The sequence below is a fragment of the Eptatretus burgeri genome, chromosome 13, assembly GCF_056783735.1.
Source record: "Eptatretus burgeri isolate ZD-2024b chromosome 13, Ebu_testis_v1, whole genome shotgun sequence".
NCBI classification, from domain to species: domain Eukaryota; kingdom Metazoa; phylum Chordata; class Myxini; order Myxiniformes; family Myxinidae; genus Eptatretus; species Eptatretus burgeri.
Genome location: NC_140973.1, coordinates 66759329 through 66786828, shown reverse-complemented (window position 1 = coordinate 66786828; position 27500 = coordinate 66759329). Strand labels below are relative to the sequence as shown.

The following is a 27500-nucleotide window of genomic DNA, read 5'->3' as shown; positions in this document are numbered from 1 at the left end:
TTAAAATCACCCATTTTTGACATGTCGTAAAATGAAAACTAAAGAAGGTAGACATATAGTGACCACACATTCTGGAAGATATTTTAACGTTCTACAAGTTCGCCATTTACATTAATATGCAAATGTGGAGTTATTGGACTTTTTTGGGGACTTGAAAATTTGTCCAGCCTCAATTTGTCCAATGTGTAGTTTCTTTCTTTATCATGTATTGCTATGGGCTTTTCAATCCTTCATTGATATCACATGAGGGACCCCGTAGCTGGACCCCATTGCAGACTTGAACTAACTTTCTAACTCGGAAAACCCATATCATGTGACAGGGTGATAGTGTTGAAATGTTAAAATGGAGGCACGCCTTGAAGCCCGGGATTACTGGTTTACCAGTTTTAATTGTATTTCTTTTTGCTGTCTTTGTCATGTTTAGCATACGGAAGAAGAATAAGTTTGAATACACAGTGGATGCGGAGACGGGCTTTACATTTTCAGATGCTTTCTAGTTAATTTTGTTATTAGAAGTGGCCTTGGAAAAATGCCACGATTAGCTACCTTAACGTGGATATACACCTTCACATGTTTTTCGCCCAAAGCAGAACCCCCATTCGGTTAGGGGAGCAAATTAAGTTGCTACAACCTCCATCATGTGACCCTTAGTCCTCCTCTCAAGTTTGGGTGAGATTGGATAAGTAACGACTGAATGTATCACGATCAAACAAACAAACAAACACCAAATTGTGTATTTTACAATGATGATATAAACAATAAACAGAATATAGTCTTGCTTCCTATCTATCTTCCCCCTTTGCTTGTAATGTCACTTGCGATGCAATATTGTTGCAGCCATCATGGTTAGATGAGTATTTGACATTATAACCCAGTTTTTGAAGTTGTTCCTTTCTACACAGAAGCTGATGATTGGTCTTGCCTATAGTTGGTGATGTGGAGATGTCACAGTCCCCGAATTATTTTCGCTTCAGGCCTCTTGGGTGCCATGGCAGCCTGCACACGCTACCTAGTGGTTGAGCCGGTCATGTTTCTTTACATGACTGGAATATTAATCTCAACACCGGCTTCCCAACAACTCGTACTGGTGAAGGTGTGTCCAACTCTCCACGTCTTTCGTGTCTCTGAAAACCCCCTTCTGTCTTCCTCTTTGTCTCTGCGAGACATCTCCCATTTGAACTATACAAATCAAAATGTTGTTTTTGATGTAATTTAGCATATGGGGCTGTTTACACAATAATGTGAAAGATTTCATGCCCCCCCTCATCTCCAACCACCCATTTTCGTCTCATTTCCTCGAAACATTCCCTTTCCTTCCCTTTTACCCCATCCTCTCCCCCTTCCTGTACTCAATTATTTTTTTTGAATATCCAAATTAGCTTAGTTGGTCTCTAGCTTTTGCAAATATAAATGGTAATTAAGTCTTTCTTTTGTGAAAGATGCTTATAATAATACATGCTATCAAGTTAAACAGTCTTCTGTTTTCTATTTTTGGCTGGGTAGCTTGTTGCCTTTTTGATCTTGCTATAGCAGGTGACCATGGAAACATCTGCACATACACTAGGTGTTGCCCCTGCATGTGAAGACTACTTTCCGTTTATTATTAATGGTGTTGTTTTGACATGAAGCACCTGATTTAACAGCTATGCTCCTAACACTTGAACAATGAGCATGTAAAGCCTCCCGATGCATTGTGATGCGGAACATGCGTGCATACACCTTGATTTAACCATTGTGGTGAAACAAACAGAAGATGGAGTATTTCCCAATTTGGGATAACTTGGGAGTAGGCTGGGGGTTGTAGAGATGGGGTGGGTGAAATAAAGGGTTGAGGTGGATTAGAAGTGTGGTGCGAGGAGCTCATCACAGCTTTCACAAAATTGCTCTTAGAAATTGGTTGCTACGGATGTCTGTGTTAAATATATTACCTAGAAATGCTAAGTCAAGTTATTAATATTTTTTTAATGCAGTATGTTGAAAAACAAATGGTGGTGGTTATCTGTGATTGTTGTATCTGTTCTGTTCTTGCATATGGCAGCTTGGCTGCCAAGTAGGTGTCATTTCTTGGAAGCACAGCTGTGCCACTGATGCTGTGCCACTGATGCTGTGCCCCTCTACCAGTACATCAGTACTCATTTTGCCAACCTCAGAAGGATGACAGGCTGAGTTAACCCCCACCTGGTGTTGTCAGTAGCCAACAGGGCTTGAACTCAGGACCCTAAGATTCTAACCCAGCCACCATAACCACGAAGCCAACACCAACTTGTTGTTGCATCTTGACATATTTAATTTACTGTCATAATGTAATCCTATAAAAATGAAAATCGAGAAAATTCTCCATCATATCCACCTCCATTATCTGGATGTATTAATGTATTTAACCATTGTTAAATTACATTCACATCCAATCTAACAGTTGAATAGGGGTTATTGTTACGAGCTGGGTTGTTAGATATTGTGCGAGAGATTTGGTATATTGACTTTGTATGTACGGGACACGTCGAGATTTTGTTTCATTTTATAGAATATGGATCTTGTGTTTGCTGTAAGGGAGTAGAGCAGATATAATTGTGTCATTCGTCTTCTCTTTTGTCTTGATCTTACCGTTCAGTGACCGAAAACACATCCAAGATGCAATGAATTTGATTCAATTTTCCCGGCTGGATAAACGGTCTCTCATGGACAGTGATTTGGGTTCCAGCGCTAAGGCAGGAAATGTTACTGAACCAACCTGAACCAGATCCTCGATCCTAACTGGAACCGGTTACCGCCAGAGCATCACCCATCATTAGTCTCGCCCCAAAGGGGATGTGAGACAATTGCAATGTGTGTGAGCGTGCGTGTGTGTGTGTGTGTGTGTGTGTGTGTGTGTGTGTGTGTGTGTGTGTGTGTGTGTGTGTGTGTGTGTGTGTGTGTGTGTGTGTGTGTGTGCGTGTGTGTGTGTGTGTGTGTGTGACGATATTTTCGCTGAAAAAAAATTTTCTCTGCAACTGCTTGTCTGATCGATGCAAAACTTTACACATAGGAGGGAGTCCCCATGGAGAATATCTTATTACTGGATCTTACGTCATAAGTCACATGGTTATGGCAGCCATATTTGATTGAAGGAAAAAATTTGGACATCATTTCTCTGAAACCACTCAACAAAAAAAAAAAAATTGAAATGGCATACGTCATCAACTCCCCATGGGGTGTATATATATATATATATATATATATATATATATATATATATATATATATATATATATATATATATATATATATATAGTGTTGTGGTTACCAGATTCGCAAACCACCATTCAGGTCCCTTAGGTGAGGTATCTCGGTAAGTGCATGTGTAGTTAGGCCCAAACCCGTTGTCTAGTGGGAATACATGTCATTTATACGTGCTGCGACTCTTCAGGATAGCCGTTTTTCTTTTACTATCTTTATTTTGGACCAATCGCCACCATCACAACCACAACATCAACCACCGACCACAACCACCGCTTCACCACAACCGCCACGACCTTTACCGTCACAACTCGCCACCATCGCATCGCCGTCGTCTCGCGCCACTCATGGGCACCGATGCTGGACTCGTGTAGGGCGCACGTTGAACAGCGTGTACAAAATCACGGATTTTCTGCTTCAAAAACGGATCCAAAACGACACACGCCCACTTTTTGCCGTCCAATCGGTGAGCGAGGGGCGAATTGGCCCCGCCCCCAGGGCGATCGATATATGCAAATTTGTGGATCAAAAAGCCTTCACGCCCACTTTTTGTCGGGCCAATGGGGAGCGAGTTGAAAGGTCAAAGGGAGGGGGTCAAAGGCGAAGTTACGGGGGGATAAAAGGACGGTGTTCGTCAGTAAAAAAGGGAGTAAGAAGTCGGAACGAGGAAGAAGGGAGTCGTAAAGGTCGGAACGAGGCGAAGGAGAGTCGGAACGGAGGGGACGAGCTGTGGAGAGGCGGCGAGTCGGACGAAGGGTGCTCGCGTCGTGCAAGGAGCTGCGCGCCCGAGGGAGGCCGGCAGCGCGACCTGGCCGAGGTGGAGACGCTCGTCGCACATAATAAAGATCCTCTATACCCCGAGCATCAGCAACCCCCCCCTCCTGTTTCCCCCCGCGCTGAGATAGTGCGACCAAGGGGGCCCCGGTTCCCACCCCCCTGCCAGGCACTGTCCACGAGGCCCGCGGGTTGCGGGGCCATCGCCGCTCCGCGTCTCATCACCAGACGGGTAGGCCCGACCAGGTCTCGGCCCCAGGCCTACCTCATTCTTGAGGGTATTTCTTTTCCTTGGTTTTGGGTATGTGTTGTCGGCGCCGTCTGTGAAGTAGAATTGTATAAGTGTTGCCGTGTGCTCGGTAGTCGGTATTAGCTCTGCACTGTGTTTTCACCTTTATGTTTGCTTTTTGTGTAAATGGAATTGTGTTTTCTTTTTTTTGTGTGCATTTGGTGGAATTGTATTTGTGTGCTTCCCGTGTGCCGAGAATAAATGTGCTTTATTGTTGAACTGTTCTCCCGCTTCGCTTCGTCTTTTCCTCCATTGAATCCCCATCTTGCTTCACGTAAAGGGTTGGTAGTGGGCTGAATACGCCCGATAATTAATCGAACCGTCGAGGTCGACGATAACACCGCTCGGTTATTCTGATAGTACGGAACGGGTCGCTTAAGTGGCCCGTGTCCGAAGTCGACCTGCGGCGAGGTGCGATCGCCCGGTCTACCCTCCGTGTGGGTACTTAGGTAGTTCGAATTTGGCGAGCAACCCTATCCCACGCGGGGGCTGATTGGCTCGATCGCGGTGAGACCGAAAGGTCCACCCGTGACTGGTTCCCGGCGTTAGTCCGAGAGGGTCACGACTGGATTGTCCGTCCGGTGGGCGACGTGCCGCGATTCGAGTTACGTGGCCGTTCGCACGCCGGCGGGCGCGAAGACCGCAACACTGGTGTCAGGAGTGGGATCCAAATTCATCGCCCTCCTCGCGGCACTGGTATCGGAGAACAGGAAAACAGGCTCTCCTGTCTCCGGCTAAATTCACGGGAATCGGTCCAGGGGTGAGAGAAGCGACCCCCGATTCCCTCCAAATTACGAGCGAGCGAAATTAACCCTTCACGAGAAGCAAGATGGCGTCTCAAGGCGAGCGGGAGCCGGGGGTATTAGAAATGGATGTAGAATGTGTAGAATCCATGGTCCAGGATGGAATCCCCGAGCAGGAAATGTTGATTGTGCAGGAACACGGACTCGCCCAACTGAACCCAGAGCCCGAAATGGGTGCGGCAGCGGCCGCAGTGTATGACACCTCCCCCCCCCCTCTCCACCAAAACCCTTCCCCAACCCTTGCCGAAACGGCTCAGCTGAGTGCATCCGACATGGCCCAGCTATGCGCCATGCTGGCGGCAATGACAGAAAAGATGGATACAAATACAAATGAAATGAAAAACGAAATGAAAGACATGAACAAGCAAATGAATGAAGTGAAAACGACGATGGATGCGAATACACAACAAATGAACGAAAAGATGGATGCGAATACACAACAAATGAACGGAATGGGCAAGCAAATGAAAAAAGAAATGAAAGAGCTACGGGGTGAGACGCAGAACATGGGCCGATGCCTGCAGGCGGGCATGAAGGCCGTGACCAGGGAGATAAAAATGGCGACTCCACGTGTGGGAGCAAACGAGCTGGGTGGGGGTGCAACGGCTGACAGGCCCGCGGTGGAGGCGGGTGAAAAAATAATTCGTGGAACGTGTTGGGCGAGGGTCGTGACGATGACCGAAAGGGAAAAATTAAATGGGGAGACCAAAACGTGTGAGACGAGACACGAGGTGACGACCACAGAAATAATAGTTGAGACAAGGGAGGTAAAGGGTGAAGAGTTGGCAGAGACACGGGAGATGGGAACGATAGAGGGAAGACTACACGAGGAAGACGGGGTAAGTGACGCGCACGCACACACGGAGGTAGTGGAGGACAATGGGGGTGAGCTCGCGGAGCGTGTAGGGACCCGGTGCGAGCAGCGGGATGGCCTCCTCCAGGAACGAGGGGAGGGAGTATGCCCCCTTGAGGCGAGTCACGACCAGGTGAGTTCGGTCGTGTTTTGCGAGGTTGAGGGGACGAGTGCTGTGGACGGGTGCACGGAGAGCTTGGGGGGTATAGAGGCCCAGGAGACCCTTGTGGGGACACGAATCCCCAGTGTGGTTGTCCCTGTGTGTGTGGTGCAAGGTGTGAGTGCGTCCCCGTGTGTGGAAGCGACCCCGTGTGTGAGTGGTGTGGTGGCGATGGTGCCGGAGTACGTGCTTCCCAGCACGCCGTGTGTGGATGAGGCACGGTGTGTGAGTGAGGCACCGCGGGTTAGTGCCCCCGCGTGTGTGGGTGAGGCACCGTGTGTGGATGAGGAATCGCGGTTGAGTGCCCCCGCGTGTGTGAGTGAGGCACGAGTGAATGGAGCACCACGTGTGAGTGGTATGGGTTATGCAAGGGAGACCGTGTGTGTGAGAGAGCGGTATGAGAGGGAGATGTCGGTTGGCATGCGGGAGCACGCAGCCGCGTCTCCCGGTGTGAGTTTAATGGTGTGGACTGTGTGCGTCGTGACACGCAGGTGTGCGTGGGTTGAATGGAGACGACGACGGCGACAGAAGAAAGAAAGCCGGGTAGCGGCTGTAGTTGTTTCGCGGACCGTGCCGGGTTCACCCAGCAGTGAGCACGAGGTCCGTGCTGTGCAACGCACGAGACCACCACGTGCTCGCTTGCGAGAGTGAAGTCCCGGTCCGGAAACGCACGCGGTGGATTTGCCGATCCCGCGGACGGACAAAGTTTAGGCAGGTAAATGGATTTGGACCGGACGGGTTCTCCACGCGATCGTGTGTGTTCAGCTCCAACGGGCAAAGCACATGTGTTCGCGTGGGGAACCCCTCGAGACGTGGGGCTTGTGTTTTTTTTTTTGCGCACGGTGACGTCATGGCTGCACGTGTGGTTGGAATCCGGCAGGAGGGGTATCTCTGCCGGATGGCACCGTCCAAGGAGGGACGAGGAACACGTGCAGCTGCATGACGTCACGGACAGGTGCAAAGTGCGCGAGCTCTGAGTTGCCGCGCAGGTGCTGCGCATGAAAAAAAAAAAAAAAAGGAAAGGCAAGCCTCACTTTCGGGTGTACAGGATTCCTGGGCAAGGGGTGAAAGACCCCCTTACCTGGGCACAGGATGGAAACTAGTTAGGGGGAAGGGTTAGCTTAGTTAGACCGACTTCATGGGGCAGGGGTAAGTCCTCATGGAGTCCGTGGAATGGACTAGGTAGAGGGATTATAGTGAGATTTAGGTTGGGAAATAAAATGATTTATTTGGAGACAGTGACAGACCTGTGAATGTGTAGAGGGGACGTAGTTTAGCTACGTAGTGTTAAAAGGAACGTGCTGTAGTTTAAGGGACGACGTGGGAGCACGAGTTAGTTAGGGGATGTAGTTAGAAGGATGGCAGAGTTCAGCGGTGTGTGTGTTGAAGAGTTGAGAGGTGAGTACATGATGAGTGAGTGAGGCCAGCGGGTCTGTGTGAGTGGAGCGAATGGGGAATGCATGGTGCGATGAGTGATTGGGGGGAGGAGTGACTCCCGCCCAAGGGACCCCGGGGTCAGAGTAAAGTGAGTTAGGGGGTTAGTCAAATTGAAAAATGGAGGTCGTTTTGCTGTTGGTGGGAAAGTAGGCTCGAGACCCATTTTGAGGGGTGCAGGAGCCCTGTTGACGGGCTTGGGAGCGTGGCTGCGAAAGGTGAGTATCGCTGAGTGGGTACCCCGGGCACCAGGCTAGTCGGCCGCGGTAGGCCATGGGCCCATGGGGGGCCGGGATAGAGTAGTGGGCACGGGTGCGCCTGCTTGGTGCGGGGGCCCGGGGCGCCATTAGCTGCGTGGGCAGTGCAGTGGGCACGGGTGACCCTCGGAAAGGGGCCCGGGAGGCCGGCCTGCCACGTGTGCGTTTCAGGGGAGGTGCCATGGGGGGCACTCCCCGGTGTTAGGGAGCTGGTAGGCTCGGAGGCAGTGTAGTGCCCGGGGGTGCCATAGCGGGAGATTCGGCAGAGGGTCGTGCCTGCCAGAGAGAGCCACGTGTCCCAGCCAGGAGACCGTGTGAGGGCACGGAGAGAAAATTGGGGGGCGAGGCCCGAAATTGTGAGGACACCAACACAGGCGACGGGAATCTGGGTTGTTAGAACCAATAGTTTAAGCGAGAGGCGCTTGTTGAAGCCCCGGGGTAGTTTAACAGTTAAATGGTTAGGGTAGATTGGGAGATGTACCCCTCCGCACCATCCATCCCCTCGCTGTCGTTGTGGGCCGCTGGACCCACTTTGGTTATAGATCGCCGAACTCTGGGGAGGCCATTCTGAGGCTTCGTTGGGCCTCGACACAGGACGTTAGCTCTCCCTTATTCCCCTCCGGGAAGGGAACGTAGGGGTTGGGAGTAGGCTAGGTGACAGGATAGGTTAGCCGAACAAGGACGATAAAGGGGGTTAGGGGACGATTTATAGTGGGGAAGTAAAAATAAAAACAATAAATAAATAAGTTGGGGCTAAATTGGGGTTTGACAAATTAAGGGAGTGGGTATGTACAGTGACAGGCAAAGGCGATAGGTTGGGAGGGAGACAGGTAGGTAGGTCCGAGCCCGCCTTCCAAGTGGCCAGCACCACCGCACTCCCTCCACCAACCTCCATTGAACGGCAAAGGCTGGCCAACTTCATCGGCTGGCCGTGTTTTGCTTCAAGGCGGAGGCCGGCCAAGTTCATCGGCAGCTGTGTGCTGCAAGGCCTGTGCCGGCCAGTTCATCTGCTGGCTGTTTTTCTTCGAGGCCTGTGCCGGCCAGTTCATCTGCTGGCTGTTTTTCTTCGAGGCCTGTGCCGGCCAGTTCATCTGCTGGCTGTTTTTCTTCGAGGCCTGTTCCGGCCAGTTCATCTGCCGGCTGTGTTTGCCTGCAGCGGCCTTCTTCTGCGGGCTGTGTTTGCCTGCTGCCTTTGCCATGCCATGCCCACTGCCCACGTTCACCAGCCCCGTTCAATTTTTGCTTTGCCCCCCCCCCCTGTTCGTTTCCATGTGCGCCAGGATCTGAAAGCAACAGTTTGCAAGCTGCAAGAACTGCCCTGTTGGCAGCTACAACACGGGCCTGCAGTGGCGGCCCGTGCACCGTGTTTGTGTTCATGCATCCATTCGTTGTGCTCATTGCGTGTGCCACTTGAGCTGGCACGGAGACTGCGTTTGTGCAGCACATGCACCGTTGTGGTTCACTGCATTCAGTTCAAACCGTTCATGCATCCATTCGTTGTGCTCATGGCGTGTGCCGCTTGAGCTGGCACGGAGACTACGTTTGTGCAGCCCATGCACCGTTGTGGTTCACTGCGTTCAGTTCAAAAGGGAAGGCCTTGGACTGCGTGTGAGCAGCCAGCCACGTTCCGTCACCTGCATTGTTTGAGTCAGAGACTGCATGTGGGCAGCCTGGCTCCCTGCTAACTGCTTTCTTTTGCAGAGTTCAATGATCCTGGGCCATGGTTTAGTGTAAAATTTGTAAGTTAAGGTTAAGATGTACTGTACATATGAGTGCGCCCCCGGCATGTCTGTCTTAGCGCCGGCAATTTTATTTAAGTCGTCCGTGTGAGTGAGTTTGTTTAGATAGTTACGCAGCCCTCAGGTTATTTATTTTGGGGACACGAATACCATGAATGTCGCACTCAGGGATCCGTAGGTAAAATGTACTAGGGGAAAACTACACATGATGGCACACGAAAATTTGACGACTCGGGACGAGTCTGTAAAAAGGGAAGGGGGTAGTGTTGTGGTTACCAGATTCGCAAACCACCATTCAGGTCCCTTAGGTGAGGTATCTCGGTAAGTGCATGTGTAGTTAGGCCCAAACCCGTTGTCTAGTGGGAATACATGTCATTTATACGTGCTGCGACTCTTCAGGATAGCCGTTTTTCTTTTACTATCTTTATTTTGGACCAATCGCCACCATCACAACCACAACATCAACCACCGACCACAACCACCGCTTCACCACAACCGCCACGACCTTTACCGTCACAACTCGCCACCATCGCATCGCCGTCGTCTCGCGCCACTCATGGGCACCGATGCTGGACTCGTGTAGGGCGCACGTTGAACAGCGTGTACAAAATCACGGATTTTCTGCTTCAAAAACGGATCCAAAACGACACACGCCCACTTTTTGCCGTCCAATCGGTGAGCGAGGGGCGAATTGGCCCTGCCCCCAGGGCGATCGATATATGCAAATTTGTGGATCAAAAAGCCTTCACGCCCACTTTTTGTCGGGCCAATGGGGAGCGAGTTGAAAGGTCAAAGGGAGGGGGTCAAAGGCGAAGTTACGGGGGGATAAAAGGACGGTGTTCGTCAGTAAAAAAGGGAGTAAGAAGTCGGAACGAGGAAGAAGGGAGTCGTAAAGGTCGGAACGAGGCGAAGGAGAGTCGGAACGGAGGGGACGAGCTGTGGAGAGGCGGCGAGTCGGACGAAGGGTGCTCGCGTCGTGCAAGGAGCTGCGCGCCCGAGGGAGGCCGGCAGCGCGACCTGGCCGAGGTGGAGACGCTCGTCGCACATAATAAAGATCCTCTATACCCCGAGCATCAGCAACCCCCCTCCTGTTTCCCCCCGCGCTGAGATAGTGCGACCAAGGGGCCCCCGTTCCCACCCCCTGCCAGGCACTGTCCACGAGGCCCGCGGGTTGCGGGGCCATCGCCGCTCCGCGTCTCATCACCAGACGGGTAGGCCCGACCAGGTCTCGGCCCCAGGCCTACCTCATTCTTGAGGGTATTTCTTTTCCTTGGTTTTGGGTATGTGTTGTCGGCGCCGTCTGTGAAGTAGAATTGTATAAGTGTTGCCGTGTGCTCGGTAGTCGGTATTAGCTCTGCACTGTGTTTTCACCTTTATGTTTGCTTTTTGTGTAAATGGAATTGTGTTTTCTTTTTTGTGTGCATTTGGTGGAATTGTATTTGTGTGCTTCCCGTGTGCCGAGAATAAATGTGCTTTATTGTTGAACTGTTCTCCGCTTCGCTTCGTCTTTTCCTCCATTGAATCCCCATCTTGCTTCACGTAAAGGGTTGGTAGTGGGCTGAATACGCCCGATAATTAATCGAACCGTCGAGGTCGACGATAACACCGCTCGGTTATTCTGATAGTACGGAACGGGTCGCTTAAGTGGCCCGTGTCCGAAGTCGACCTGCGGCGAGGTGCGATCGCCCGGTCTACCCTCCGTGTGGGTACTTAGGTAGTTCGAATTTGGCGAGCAACCCTATCCCACGCGGGCTGATTGGCTCGATCGCGGTGAGACCGAAAGGTCCACCCGTGACTGGTTCCCGGCGTTAGTCCGAGAGGGTCACGACTGGATTGTCCGTCCGGTGGGCGACGTGCCGCGATTCGAGTTACGTGGCCGTTCGCACGCCGGCGGGGGCGAAGACCGCAACAATATATATATATATATATATATATATATATATATATATATATATATATATATATATATATATATATATATATATATATATATACATATATATATTGTTGCGGATTCGCGCCCGCCGGCGTGCTGACGGCCACGTAACTCGAATCGCGGCACGCCGCCCACCGGACGGACAATCCAGTCGTGACCCTCTCGGACTAACGCCGGGAACCAGTCATGGGTGGACCTTTCGGTCTCACCGCGATCGAGCCAATCAGCCCCCGTGTGGGATAGGGTTGCTCGCCAAATTCGACCTACCTAAGTACCCACGCGGAGGGTAGACCGGGCGATCGCACCTCGCCGCAGGTCGACTTCGGACACGGGCCACTTAAGCGACCCGTTCCGTACTATCGGGATAACCGAGCGGTGTTATCGTCGGCCTCGACGGTTCGATTAATTATCGGGCGTATTCAGCCCACTACCAACCCTTTACGTGAAGCAAGATGAGGATTCAATGAAAGAAATGACGAAGCGAAGTGGGAAACAGTTCAACACAAAGCACATTTATTCGCGATGAACGGAAAGCACACATATTCAATTCCACCAAAAGCACATAGAAAAGGAAAAGACAAAATGCAATTCCACCAAAAGCACATAGAAGGAAAAGAAACACAATGCAATTTTACACAAAAAGCAAATGCGACAATGCAGATCTAATACCGATTACGCGAGCACACGGCAACACTTATACAATTTTACTTCACAGACGGCGCCGACAACACATACCCAAAACCAAGGAAAAGAACCCTCAAGGATGAGGCGGGCCTGAGGCCGAGACCGGGTCGGGCCTACCCATCTGGTGATGAGACGCGGAGCGGCGATGGTGCCTCAACTCCGCGGGCCTCGCGGGCAGTGTCTGGTAGGGGGTGGGAAAGGGGCCCCCTTGGTCGCACTATCTCAGCGCGGGGGGAAACAGGAGGGGGTTGCTGATGCTCGGGGTATAGAGGATTTCTACTCTGCCTCGAGTCCCGCGACGAGCGTCTCCACCTCGAGCAGGTCGCGCCGTCGGCCTCCCTGGTGTGCAGCTCCCTGCACGACGCGAGCACCCCCTCGTCTGCCCTCGCCGCCTCTCCACAGCTCCGTCCCCTCCGCTCCGACTCCAACGCACACGACGACGACCAACTCCTTCTTGCTTCTTCTTCCCAACTCCACCGCCCGCGAAGTCTTAACTCCTTGTCCACTTGACTGACGAACGCGGTCGCTTATATCAGCCCCGTGGCTTCGCTCTCTCATCTTTGACCCCCTCCCTTCGACCTTTCACCTCGCTCCCCATTGGCCCGAGAAAAAGTGGGCGTGAATGCTTTTTGATCCATAAATTTGCATATATCGATCGCCCTCCAACGCCCTGGGGGCGGGGCCAAATCGCCCCTCGCTCACCGATTGGACGGAACAAAAGTGAGCGTGTGTCGTTTTTGATCCGTTTTTGAAGTGGAAAATCCGTGGTTTTGTACACGCTGTTCGGCGCGCGCCCTGCACGAGTCCAACACCGGTACCCACAAGCGGCGCAAGAACGGTGGCGATGCGACGGTTGCGAGGTGTGACGTGAAGCGGCGCCGCGGTGGGTGGTTGATGTTGTGGTTGTAACAATGGCGGTTGGTCCAAAATAAAGATAGTAAAAGAAAAACGGCTATCCTGAAGAGTCGCAGCACGCATGAATAACATTTATTCCCACTAGACAACGGGTTTGGGCCTAACTACACATATACTTACCGAGATATCTCACCTAAGGGACCTGAATGGTGGTTTGCGAATTTGGTAACCACAACAATATATATATATATATATATATATATATATATATATATATATATATATATATATATATATATATATATATATATATATATATATATATATATATATATATATATATATATATATATATATATAGACCGGCAGCCCAGAGGGTTTTTATCAAACGAACGAGGTACCAATATCTGAGTGCAGGGAGTTTTAGGGAGTAACCTGACATATGCAGATATGGATTTCTGCTGGGCACCACCCGCTGCGTGTGGCCCCTGGGGACCCTCAAAGTGGCCCTTAAAATGGGCGAGATCAATGGGAGGTACCAGTTAAAACCAGGTTTAAATGAACAAGTACATCCCCCGGAGTGAAGAATGGTCCATGCAAGAAACTTTGTCTGCTGCATAAGGGTCGCCAGAAGCCCCTTAAGTTGGCCCTTTCGAAGAATTTGAGCTTGATCAAACATTGGAGGTACCAGATAAAACCTCGTTTAAATGAACTGGGACATAACCTAGAGTGTAGAATGACCCATGCAAGAAACTTTGTCCGCTGCATCAGGGCCAACAGAAGCCTCTGAAGTTGGCCCTTTCGAAGAATTTGAGTTAGGTCAAACATAAGGTTTAAATGAAAAAGTATTTCACCGGGTATAGAATGGCCCTGCCACCCCTCTCCCCAATAATAAATGAGGTGCCCAAAATTCCAAAATATTTAGCAATTTTTTCTTGTTTTGGCGCATCGGACGGCTGCGGCCTCTTAGCTCATTCCCTAACCCCTCCCCAGTAGCCTCGAGTCACGTACCAGGCATATGCATGCATGTAGCGCGCATACGCTTGTCTACCTGTGTGAGGCTAGCGGGAGCGTCCACGTCGAGCAGCCGGGACACGAAACGACTTTCGCTCACGGGCAGCTGACAGCAACAGTAGCATGAGTACAGGTCATCTGAGTGAGTATTTTTCTTCATCCATTGTTCTTCATCTGGGGGGGGGCATAGGGGTGTATGTGGGGGGTTGGGTGTTGGGGGGTGTGGACCATACATTGGGGGTTGGGGTTTACCGTACATTCACGTCAGTCGCTTTTAACATCCACACATGAACACTCAGTGGGTGGGGTAGGGTGTGTGTGGGTATGTGGAGTGGGAGTGTGTGGGGGTGGTGTATGGTGTAGACACCGTACATTCACGTCAGTCGCTTTTATCATCCACACATGAACACTATGGGGGTGTGTGTAGGGGATGGGTGGGGTGAGGTGTGGTTAGGTGTGGTGTGGACACCATGCAAGCTGTTGGGTAGAAACAGACCAATCCTATACCTCGATCAATTCATCCCCCTGTCAGAATGCGTTTCAAACGTCAGAATCGACCATTTTCATTGCTAATGCAAGCTGTCTCCTGTGAGTCAGAACTAGAAACGGACTATAGTCCCATGGCTGGCGCGAAGACTCGCTACGCCTGCGTGCTATGAGATTCAGGTCATCCACTGTTATCTCTTACTGGAACGTACGAGATGCTTGATGTTATTTTTTTATAGTACTGTATATATTTCTTTCAGAGGGCATGTGCAGATCTGACAAGAATGGATCATGATAATTTCGATGTTGTACCACTCCAGGTATGTCCCAAGATGCATGCCACTAAGTTGGTTCACTTGTATGAATTAATCGATCCCACTAACCCAGGCGTAGTTGTAATAGACCTATAAGGCATTGAAATATTGTCGTCTACACGTGCATCCTTCACATCAGAAATGTTTGCTCTGCTCGGGCCTTATGTTTTCATTCTGTTTTAGGTAACAGACAGGCCTACCCCAGGAAGTGATGGCAACCATGTTAGTCGTGAAGCATCTCATCAGGTCTGTATCATTTGCAAGTCAAAAAGCCAAGGTGACCCACTGAAAGTGTTCAATGCCGTCACTGAATCATGTGATCCCTTCTCATCACCAGCATCAACGTCTGCCTGCCTCTTGAAAATCGCTACAGGTAAAGCAGCAGCTCAGGAAACTCAAGAGTATTTGACAGGGAGCCTTGTTGCTGGTCAGAAACTTCGTGAGAAGTTCCAAGAGGAGTGTGCAACGGATGAGGAAAGATTCATGAAGCCCATCCAAAGAATGGTATTCTGATGGAAAGAATGGTAATGATGGAATACCATTAAATACCATCCAAAGAATGGTATTTAATGGTATTCCATCCAAAGAATGGTATTTAATGGTATTCCATCCAAAGAATGGTATTTTCCCATGGTATTCAAGGCCATCTCCACTCATGGCTCGCAGACTTCCTCTCCTGTCGCAGTCAACGTGTGGCCCTAAATGGAGTTCTTTCATCCCCTCTTCCTGTGCAGGCTGGAGTTCCTCAAGGTAGCGTTCTGGGCCCTGTTCTTTTTCTGGTTTTCATCAATGATCTCTCGGACTCTCTGGAAAATCCTCTATTTCTCTTTGCCGACGACTCCACCCTCTGCCGTACCATCTGTCATCCCTCAGACCGGCAAGCAGCAGCTTCTTCACTCACTGCAGATCTGGATAAAATCACAAACTGGTCCAACACGTGGAACATGTCTTTCAATCCAGACAAATCTCACACTCTCACTATGTCTCTTCGAAAGGACCATTTACAAAACCCCCCCATCCACTTTCTCAACAATCCTCTGGAAGAAGTCTTTTCTTTCAAGCTTCTGGGTCTCACTATCTGCCATGACCTTTCCTGGGAAAGTCACATTTCCAACCTCGCCTCAAAAGCCAGTCGCCGACTGGGAATCCTCCGTCGTGCTAAGTCCTTCCTCGGCCCTCTTGAGCTCCTGACCACTTACAAAGCTTTTGTCCGTAGCCTGATGGAGTACTGCTCTCCCCTCTGGGCTGGTGCTCCTGCCTCCCACCTTTCTCGGCTTCACGCTGTCGAAACCAGGGCATTTAAGATCATCGGCATCTCCCGCAATGAAGCTGAGTCTTTGGGCCTCTCACTCAATCACCGCAGGTTGGTCGGTGGTCTTTCTGTCTTCTACCGACTCCTCTCCAGCCTTGCCCCCCTGCTCTCTCTGCGATTTGTCCCCACCACATTTCCACAGGGCGCTCAAGGTCCGCCAACAACCCCCTTCTGGTAAAACTACCAAAATCACGAATCACTGCTCATCTTCACTCTTTCATTCCTCTTTTTTCCCGCCTTTGGAATAAACTTCCTCACTCTATTCTTTCCCATTCTTCCCTCCAGGCTTTCAAAACAGCTGTTCACCACCACCTCTTATCTTCCCCCATCCAAATCCTCGATCTTTTCTACCCCCGATAATCCACCCAAGCTCACTTCCTTCATTTCTCCTGCTTTCCTTCCTGAAAGTCCCTGAAATGTCCATCTTCTCTTCGCCATGTTCCCCGTCTCATCCCCATCCCTCTCCCTTCCACAGTTCACCTCATGTGTCTGTTCCCCACTGTTTTGTCCCTTCCACTCCCACCCCTCTTGTCTCATGCCTCCTTGCTGTGAGTTGTGTGTTAGCTCTCATACGAGCCTCGACCAAGGTATACAAAAAAAAAAAAAAAAAAAAAAAAGAAGAAAGGTGTCAAATTTCGCGCACGAAAACTCGAAGCGTCCCTCTGCGAAGAGAAAACCGGCAGCTGAGAGTCTTCGAGATGTTTTCATTCGCTTATTGGTAATCATTTCGGAGAGGACAACCTTCAATCTTGGACATGTCATGACTTTCCCAATTACAGAGTACCCACTGTATTTCACACACTCAGATGGATCAGGGCTAAAGACAGACAAGAGCAAGCTGCTGAGGAAGCTGGAGGCACTACAGGATGGGTTCATGGAAAGACCACTGCCGCCCATCGATGTGACCTTGATCGACGGTGGACTCTTGATCCACTCCTTCCTATCTGCCATTGGGAACATCACATCATACGGAAACCTGGCCAGGAACCTTCTGGCCTATGTTTGCGCCAAACGTGGGAACGAGGTTCACATATTGTTTGACACTTATCGCCCCATGTCCCTGAAAGAGAGTGAAAGAAAATTACGTGGAGCCGACGATCGTCCATTCATCATTACTGGTCCCCAACAAGCACCCAAGCAGAGCTGCCAGAAGTTGTTACAAAATGGGATCTTCAAGGATCAGTTAGCAACGTTTCTTCTCAAAGAATGGCAAGAAAGTCACTACAGGCAAATCCTAGGGAAGAAGACGCTGATTGTGTCCCATGGAGGTAACTGTGCTCGTCTCAGCTTCAGTGAACTCGATTCCAAGATGAACGTTGAACATCCAGTCCATCTCCAGGGCAGTCACGAGGAGGCCGACACCCTCCTTGCATTCCATGTCTCCAATGCCACTGGAAATGCTGTGATCAGAGCATCCGATACCGATGTTATGGTGATTCTGCTTGGAATGTTAGGAAGGCACCTGACAAGTCATACATCATACAATCGGATTATCATGGACTCTGGGTCGGGGAATGGCCGTCGACATATTGATGTCAGCAGCATTGCCACTGTCTTGGAGGCGAAGCAGAAGGGACTAGCAGCAGCCATGCCAGGTTTTCACGCATTTACCGGTTGCGACTTCACCACAGCATTCTACAGAAAGGGTAAAGTGAAGCCACTAGAAGTTCTCGAGAAAGACACAGAAGGAACACTCATCCAGTTCTTCAGCAGTTTGGCTTCTGAAGAGGAACCAAACCAAAGGAAAGCAGAAGAGTTCGTTTGCTCGTTGTATGGCATGAAGGGTGACGTGAAGGATGTCAATGAGGCCAGATATGCAAAACTGCGTCAGATGACTGGAACAATGAATCAGGTATAACTGGAGCCATGTTTGTTAACTTTTTTGTCAATAGATTGACTAGATACAAAAAAGACCTTAAATCGATAAAGTAGGCCTACCAGTTAACACTTTCTACAAATAGTCACAGCTGACTTTAATGAAAACATATCTTTTATTTTCAGGAAAACCCCATGGCCAATGTCAAGAAGGTTGACTGCGTACTTCTTCCACCTTGTGCGAAGACTCAACCATAAGACTCGACGGGTGCACTTCATTAGCATCATGTGGGGCAATGCTGACTCGGCACATCCAGGACAAGGCTTGGATCCGCTGAACTACGGTTTGAAAGACAAGAATGGATACTATGCTCCTGACTGGTTCTCGGGACCTGCCGTGTCAAATTATTTTTTTGAGGAAGAGGAAGTGGAGGATGAGAGTTCCGTGGATCCTGAAAGTGACCAGCCAGATCTTGCCACCGAGTTTGACGACGCTGATGATTCAAGTTCTGAACTATCTTGGAGTGGCGACTCAGAGAGTGAAACAGAGATATGAGCATCCTGTGTTTCCTGGTGGTATTGGTCATGGTGGTATTGTCCGTGAACTTTGGCTCAAATGAAAGAGCTTATTTAGCCTTGAGTTGAGTTTTAAAACCTTGTCTCAAGTTAAAGATGCAGAGTAGGAATGTGAAATCTAACCATGGTCTAATTGTACCATACCAGATGTCTCCCGTCCTGGTATGAGTCCGTTGATTTGTCTTCAAGCCATGTCGGTACAAGAACATGTAGCTAGGTAGTGCCCACTTCCCATTCCTGGTTCTGTACCTTTTGAGCTTCTCTGAAAGATGCAGCAGTTCCAATTTTCTTGTCTTTTCACCCAGTCTTCTAACTTTGTCTTAAAGTAGATCCACCAAAGGAAATCCTTTTGTAATAATAATAATAATGTGATTTCTTATATAGCGCACTACACATACGTCTCAGCGCGCTTTACATCATCATCATTACCCCTGGCAGGACCTGTTCATTCCGAATACCATCTCAGCCCCTCAGCGGAGCATACAGCCCTGCTGCCGATTTCAGCGCTGGTGCTGAGCATTCATTACATCGAGATACTTTCACTGTCCCTGGGTGGGGAGAGGCAGTGTGAAGTAAAGTCCCTTGCCCAAGGACACACCTCCGCTTATTTTCGCATTACAAAGCGAAAAACCCTGATTGACACCACTGGGATTTGAACCTGGACCTCTGGATTGTGGGTCAACCGACTAACCCACCATGCTACGAGGCTTTTGTGGTACTATTCTGGCTCCCTAGAATATATAAAGGTTAACCTTTTGCATGTGGATGTTTATTACAATAAAAAATACAATAAAAAGGTAGTGGTTTTGTCATTATTTTTACCAACCTAGAATACAGTTCAGGGCCTTTACGTTTGACCTCCACATAGTCTCCTGAAAGGCCAACATTTGGGGTGTCTCGTAGGGCCAACACAGTGGACAATTTGTCTGGCATGGGGCATTCTATACTCGGTGGAGTGTACTTGTTCATTTAAACCTGGTTTTAAGTGGTACTGCCAATGTTTGATTGAGCTCAAGTTCTTCGAAAGGGCCAACTTAAGGGGTTTCTGGTAGGGTCAACGCAGCGGACAAAGTTTCTTGCATAGGTCATTCTACACTCTGGGTTATGTCCTCGTTCATTTAAACTAGGTTTTATCTGGTACCTCCAATGCTTGATCTCGCTCAAATTATTCGAAAGGGCCAACTTGAGGGGCTTCTGGCGACCCTTATGCAGCGGATAAAGTTTTTTGCATGGGCCATTCTACACTCTGGGGGATATACTTGTTCATTTAAACCTGGTCTTAAGTGGTACCTCCAATGTTTGATCTAGCCCAAATTTTGGACCCTTTTTGGGCTTCTGGCAACCCTTATGCAGTGGCCAATTTTTCTTGCATGGGCCATTCTACACTCTGGGGGATGTACTTGTTCATTTAAACCTGGTTTTAACTGGTACCTCCAATGTTTGATCTAGCCCATTTTAAGGGCCACTTTGAGGGTCCCCAGGGGCCACACGCAGCAGGTGGTGCCCGGCAGAAATCCATATCTGCATATGTCAGGTTACTCCCTAAAACCCCCTGTACTCAGATATTGGTACCTCGTTCGTATGATCAAAACCCTCTGGGCTGCCGTTATAATATGGTGATAACAGTGTTGTCTTTGGTGAAGTGGTATTCCAGCCATGATTGGTTGAATTGAAATCCTTATCCAAAAATCAGAAACTTCATTTATCGGATCTATGACCTGATGTGAGTGAAGAATTAAATTTATGTGATCATAAGTCACATGGTATGGCAGCCATATTGGATTAAAGAAAAAAATTTGGACATCCTTTTCTCCGAAACCGCTCAATGAAAAAAAATTCAAACTTAGCAAAACGCATCAACTCCCCATGGGATATATCAGGTGATAACAATGACATCATTGGTGAAGTGGTATTCCAGCCACGATTGGTTGAATTTAAATCTTTATGTGAAAAATCTTAAACTTCTTATATCTATGACCCGATGTGAGTGAATGATTAAATTTATGACGTTCATGACCCATGCCAAGAAAGTATGTGACATAATAGGGTGCACTTATGATACGGTTATATAGGTCTTAACAGCAGTGGGCCATAATAGTAGTGCGTTCAGTTAACGATGGTATTTGTTTTTTTGTTCAGAATGGGCACGCGAGGCGAGTTGATGTGCTTGCTCTTTGAGTGCCGTTCTAGTTTTAAAATGTGATTTAAACAATTAATTTTCATTAAGGCAAGCCCTCCTCCTCTTCCCACCCCTTTCTCACCTATGATCTCACAGCTGACGAACAATAGCAAAGATTTTGTTATCCCACCATTGATTGGGGCATGGATTTGTGGTATTGTCCACCATTTGCCGGACATTTCTACAATGGCGGAGACCGACCCTACAAGGGTTGATGAGCAGAAGTTGTCATTTTTGGGAGGAGCCCCACCATTCTGTCCACGTAGGCTTAAAAATACTGTCCATGTAAGGAGTAGAGGTAAATAAATCAGCAGCAGGGATCAGGTAAACACAGCCGCTGAGCTTGGGGGAAGTGATGTAACTTCGCAGAGCACTTTGGGTGCTGGCAACATCATCTTTACGATGTCACTTTTCTCTCAGCATTCAAAGGGGCAATTAAGGAGAAATTTCCTCCCCCATAGATGCCAAACCATGCTGAGTGTCAAGCATGGAAACAGCACGCTCCATTTTTAAGTCTTTAGTATAACTTGGCCAGGGTTAGAATCAAGCCGTTGACCTCCCAGACTCACAGCCACTAACCTTGCTTTGTCATAATAACATTTATGCTGATTTTAAAGTTTGTGGAACTATCTAAATGGTAGTTAAATAAAGTACTTTTTTTCTGTAAGTGGTTCCATGAGCTCACAAAAAGTAAATTTATGATCGCAATTGCAAGGGTACACTGCTCGGCAATCATTTTCAGTTAATGTCAGCCAGAAGGTCTTTTGGACCATCGGGGCCGTGGCATGTCATTCCATTGGGATAGTCAATCTGACTTCTGGAACTGAGTTGAGGCCGGCTTGCGATGATAACTTAAGACATCTGGATAAAATCGCATCTTGTTTTGCATTGTGGGGAAAAATCATTTTAAGTTGTTGATTTAAAACAATAAAATAAAACAAAATCATAAATGAAAATTAAACGGTTTTAGTTTGGTTGTACCGTCCCAACACTTTTACAACCTATTGTTTTTATTGCATTTAATTTGTCTCATTCCTTTTCTGACTTCTCAGGTTTGTCGAGAGCTGTATGGTGGTGGTGACATCTGCACAAATCAGACCAAAGAAATAACCAGCCAAGTACAATCTCGAGCTTCCTTCATTTCTTTCCTTTGTGCCTCATCCATGAGCTTGCCTTCAGTCCTTGTATCCCTCTTCCTGGGTTCCTGGTCAGACCGAACTGGAAGAGGCCTTGCAATGGCTCTGCCATGTATGGGGGCAGCACTCGGGGCTTTGACTTTACTCATACAATCCATGTTCATGCATTTACCAGCAATGCTCACCGTTTTATCATCGGCCTGCCAGGGCCTGCTGGGTGGTTACGTGACCATAATACTAAGGTGAGTTGGCATCTTTTTTTAATTTTTTTTTGTACACACTGTCGAGGCTCATATTAGAGCTAACACACATTGCATATATCAAGGGGATCAGGAGACAAGAGTGGAGGGAGAGGAAAGGAAAAACAGTGGGGAACAGAGACATGAGATCTGTGGAAGGAAGAGGGATGGGGCGGGGTACAACACAGGGTAAACAAGATGGACACTACAGGGATTTTCAGGTCCTTACACGACAGGGACTTTCAGGAAGGAAAGCACGGAATTTGAAGGAGGTGGGTTTAGGCTGGATTAACGAGGGTAGAGAAGATCATGGTTTTGGATGGGGGAAGATAAGAGGTGGTGGTGAACAACTGTTTTGAAGACCTTGAGGGAAGAGTGGGATTGAAGAGAGTGTGGCAGTTTGTTCCAAATGCAGGAAAAAAAGAGGAATGAAAGAGTGAAGGTGAGCAGTGATTCTTGATTTTGGTAGTTTTACCAGAAGGGAGTTGCTGGCAGACCTTGAGCACCTTGCGGAAATATGGGGGCGACATATCTCTGACAGAGCGGGGGGGGGGCGAGGTGTGAGAGGACACGGTACAAGATAGAAAGACCACGGACCTGCCTGTGGTGAGAGAGAGAGAGAGAGAGAGAGAGAGAGAGAGAGAGAGAGAGAGAGAGAGAGAGAGAGAGAGAGAGAGAGAGAGAGAGAGAGAGAGAGAGAGAGAGAGAGAGAGAGAAAGAGAGAAAGAGAGAGAGTCCCAAAGACTCAGCCTCACCACGGGAGGTAACAATGATCCTAAATGCCTTGGTTTCCACAGCTTGAAGCGGAGAAAGGTGAGAGGCGGGAACACCAGCCAATAGGAGAGAGCAGTACTCCATCAGGCTGTGGATGAAAGCTTTGTATGTGGTTAGGAGCTCAGGGCCAAGGAAGGACTTTGCACGATGGAGGATGCCCAGTTGGCAACTGGCTTTATTTATACTCGAAGCACCCGCTCCCTACGGGAGCCGTCAAGGGGGTCATGTTATTTTATTTATGCCTATTTTACTCCAAGTGGTCCCAGGATTACACACCCAAAAAATGGTTGCAATCGGTTTAGCCGTTTTTGCGGTACCTGGGAACAGACAGACGGACAGACGGTGAATTATAGTAAGATTGTGCGAATATAATATTCTTCCTCTGTTGCTCACATGATTGTCTGTATATTCAGATGAGGGCGCAGTAAATTCTACTTTTAAAAACTTTTGTTTATACAATGTGTTAGCATTAGCAGGTGAACTTTGAAGATCTCACAGTTCCTTTTGCAAGGAGTCGGCAAGTTATTCCCTGAACAAATTACAAATTCCTGCCCTGACTACAGCTGGGAAGCCAAAGTCAAACCACCTAGTATGATGCAGTTGCAGTTGCTTTGGCAGAGCACTAAACTTGTTTTCAGGCAGAGCACCACAGAAGGAAATTTTGTCATAATTTAATTTCCTCCACCACTGAAGGTGCATGGAGGTTATGTTTTCACCCTGTTTGTTTGTCTGTAAGCAGGGTATGTCACAAAATTATGGATGGATTCAGACGAAACGTGGTGGACAGGTTGGGTGTGTTACAAGGGCCAATTGGTTCGATTTTGTTGAAGATCCGGATCAGAATACAAGAATTATTTAATTTTAAAGTCGATTCTTCACCATTGAGAGATTGGGCTAAAAATTATATATATATATTGTTGTGGTGCCGGGTTCGGGGATGAGGACTACCGCTTGATGGAAAAGTTGGGCCGTCTCCCACCAATTACCGGAATAGAAGGTCGTGACCTTCGGATAACTCCGAAGGTCACGGGTCCCTTCGTGGACCGTGGACGCCAATATTTTGACAGCATGGGGTAGGGTTAGTTGTCTAATTCCAATTTACCTAAGTATCCACGCCCTCAGCCGACTTTGTCCGAACCGAGTCGCTGTTACCGACTCGGATCCGGCGTAACCGAGCGGGGATTACCAAAGCCTGCCAGACCAAATAAACAATTTACGGAACAAACGGCCTCTCTATTTCTCAAGCCCGCACTGTGCTGGGTCAATGATAGAAATGACAGGTAACTAGTTGGCACATTTAATACGGGGTTTATTTATAATGGGGAGAGGGAGACAGAGTTACACCGAATATAATTAAATGTACAATGATGCAAGGCACTTATACCATTTCTACTTAAAGACTGGGCACACACACACACACACACACACACACACACACACACACATACACACACACACACACACACACACACACACACACACACACACACACACATCCAAAAAGAAATGGACCCCACCGGGTCTTTATTCGGTCCTCCAGCCGAGGAGGATAGTTCAGCTGGGGGGACAGAGTTCCGTGGTGTACCTGGCTGCGTCGTGCGGCTTGCCGACCTGCCCGTGTGGAGCCCGGGATTCTTGGCGGTGAAGTCGGACGCTCCGACCACCAACCTGCATGCTCCAACACAAACCACCACAGTGGGACTAGAACCCGCACGGTCAGCTTTGCATCAAGCGCCGAGAAGAAGACCAGGGAGGAAGACCGACGACCACGACAAGGAGCGCCCAGCAGGCCAGAACACAGGGGAGTGTCCGACCAACAACCTTTTCTCACGCACCACTCGATTATCTTCTCCCCTCCCCCGCGTGGGGTGGGGGGGGGAATCCACTCTCTGGAGACTCGCCTCTGGATTGGACGGGGCGTTTTGTATCTCGTGATGGCCAGCCGTGATTGGAGGGGGCCACGGTAGGGAGGGAAGAACACACCCCTTATGGGCAGAGTCTCTGTCGCTGTTTTGGCGCTTCTCTCTTCTTTGTCGCTTAGTCGAGACATTCTTCTTTCCCGGGCGTTCTGGCTTCCCATTGGCTGGGGCGCACGTGCGATGCTCACCCTTCACTCATTGCGCAGAGGAAACACTCCATGCCCTTTTTTTGGAGTGGGGCTCCGATCTGAGGCAATGGAAGCCCCGCCCACGTCTGTGCTCGGCACACATGCACGTGAGGAAGGCCGATGGTGGCAGGAGCAAAGGAGGATGTTGTTGTTGTTGGATATTAATTCTAACGAAAAAATAACTCGCATTGCACATACACTTAATCACCCATTAAAGATAGGGACGGGACCCCAACAAAAACACATACTTATCGAAAAAACTGAACTGCGGGGACTCTGGCTGTTATGTGCAAATGGCTGCCAGATTCGTAACAATATATATATATATATATGTATATATATATATATATATATTTATATATATATATATATATATATATATATATATATATATATATATTGTTAAAAATATATATATATATATATATATATATATATATATATAAAAATACATATACATATATTAATATACATATATATATATATATATATATATATATATATATATATATATATATATATATACACAGACACACACACACACAGTGGGGAGAACAAGTATTTGATACACTGCCGATTTTGCAGGTTTCCCACTTATAAAGCACGTAGAAGTCTGTAATTTTTATCATAGGTACACTTCAACTGTGAAAAACGGAATCTAAAACAAAAATCCTGAAAATCACATTGTATGATTTTTAAATAATTAATTTGCATTTTATTGAATGAAATAAGTATTTGATCACCTACCAACCAGTAAGAATTCCGGCTCTCACAGACCTGTTAGTTTTGTCTATAAGAAGCCCTCCCATTCTCCATTCATTACCTGTATTAACTGCACCTGGTTGAACGAGTTATCTGCATAAAAGACAGCTGTCCACACTCAATCAATCAGACTCCAACCTCTCCACAATGGGCAAGACCAGAGAGCTGTCTAAGGACATTAGGGACAAAATTGTAGACTTGCACAAGGCTGGGATGGGTTACAGGACAATAGGCAAGCAGCTTGGTGAGAAGGCAACAACTGTTGGCACAATTATTAGAAAATGGAAGAAGTTCAAGATAACAGTCAATCTCCATCGGTCTGGGGCTCCATGCAAGATCTCACCTCGTGAAGCCTCAATGATCATGAGAAAGGTGAGGGATCAGCCCAGAACTACACGGCAGGACCTGGTCAATGACCTGAAGAGAGCTGGGACCACAGTATCAAAGAAAACCATAAGGAACACACTACACCGTCATGGATTAAAATCCTGCAGCGCACGCAAGGTCCCTCTGCTCAAGCCAGCGCATGTCCAGGCCCGTCTGAAGTTTGCCAATGACCATCTGGATGATCCAGAGGAGGAATGGGAGAAGGTCATGTGGTCTGATGAGACCAAAATAGAGCTTTTTGGTTTAAACTCCACTTGCCATGTTTGGAGGAAGAAGAATGATGAGTACAACCCCAAGAACGCCATCCCAACCGTGAAGCATGGAGGTGGAAACATCATTCTTTGGGGATGCTTTTCTGCAAAGGGGACAGGACAACTGCACCACATTGAGGGGAGGATAGATGGGGCCATGTATCGCGAGATCTTGGCCAACAACCTCCTTCCCTCAACAAGAGCATTGAAGATGGGGCGTGGCTGGGTCTCCCAGCATGACAACGACCCAAAACACACAGCCAGGGCAACTAAGGAGTGGCTCCGTAAGAAGCATCTCAAGGTCCTGGAGTGGCCTCACCAGTCTACAGACCTGAACCCAATAGAAAATCTTTGGAGGGAGCTGAAAGTCTGTATTGCCCAGCGACAGCCCTGAAACCTGAAGGATCTGGAGAAGATCTGTATGGAGGAGTGGGCCAAAATCCCTGCTGCAGTCTGTGCAAACCTGGTTAAGAACTACAGGAAACGTCTGATCTCTGTAATTGCAAACAAAGGTTTCTGTACCAAATATTAAGTTCTGTTTTTCCAATGTATCAAATACTTATTTCATACAATAAAATGCAAATTAATTATTTAAAAATCATACAATGTGATTTTCAGGATTTTTGTTTTCGATTCCGTCTTTCACAGTTGAAGTGTACCTATGATAAAAATTACAGACCTCGACGTGCTTTGTAAGTGGGAAAACCTGCAAAATCGGCAGTGTATCAAATACTTGTTCTCCACACTGTATATATATATATATATATATATATATGTATATATATATATATATATATATATATATATATATATATATATATATATATATATATATATATATATATATATATATATATATATAAAATGACCGTTTTTACAGCCATTTTTCCCTGCTGTGCAGGGGTTAGGCTTTTTCTTGAGGCAATGTTTTTTTTTTATGGCCGGATGCCCTTCCTGACGCCAACCCTGGTCGCCTCTTACGACACACAGGGATATGGTACACCTATTCTAACCGGGGCATACACCGGAACCAGTACACTGGTACTCACTTCGCTGACCTCAGATGGATGACAGGCTGAGTCAACCCCCTGGTGTTAATTCAGCAGCCAACGGGGCTTGAACTCAGGATCCTGGGATCCCAAGCCGCC

General features: G+C 48.1%; 1 protein-coding gene across 6 annotated transcripts in view; it reads left to right on the top strand.

Moving 5' to 3' along the window:
* Positions 1-27500, top strand: part of LOC147014696 (proton-coupled folate transporter-like) — an 80379-nt gene that overhangs the window by 16399 nt on the left and 36480 nt on the right. For all 6 annotated transcript variants that reach the window (XR_015050861.1, XM_085852832.1, XM_085852833.1 and 3 more), the window contains 2 exons: positions 975-1093; positions 21749-22074. Coding sequence is in view for 5 of the 6 variants with exons in the window: in XM_085852832.1 (XP_085708958.1) it covers positions 989-1093; positions 21749-22074 (431 nt within the window). In the remaining variant the exon portion in view is untranslated. The remainder of the gene's footprint in view (positions 1-974; positions 1094-21748; positions 22075-27500) is intronic.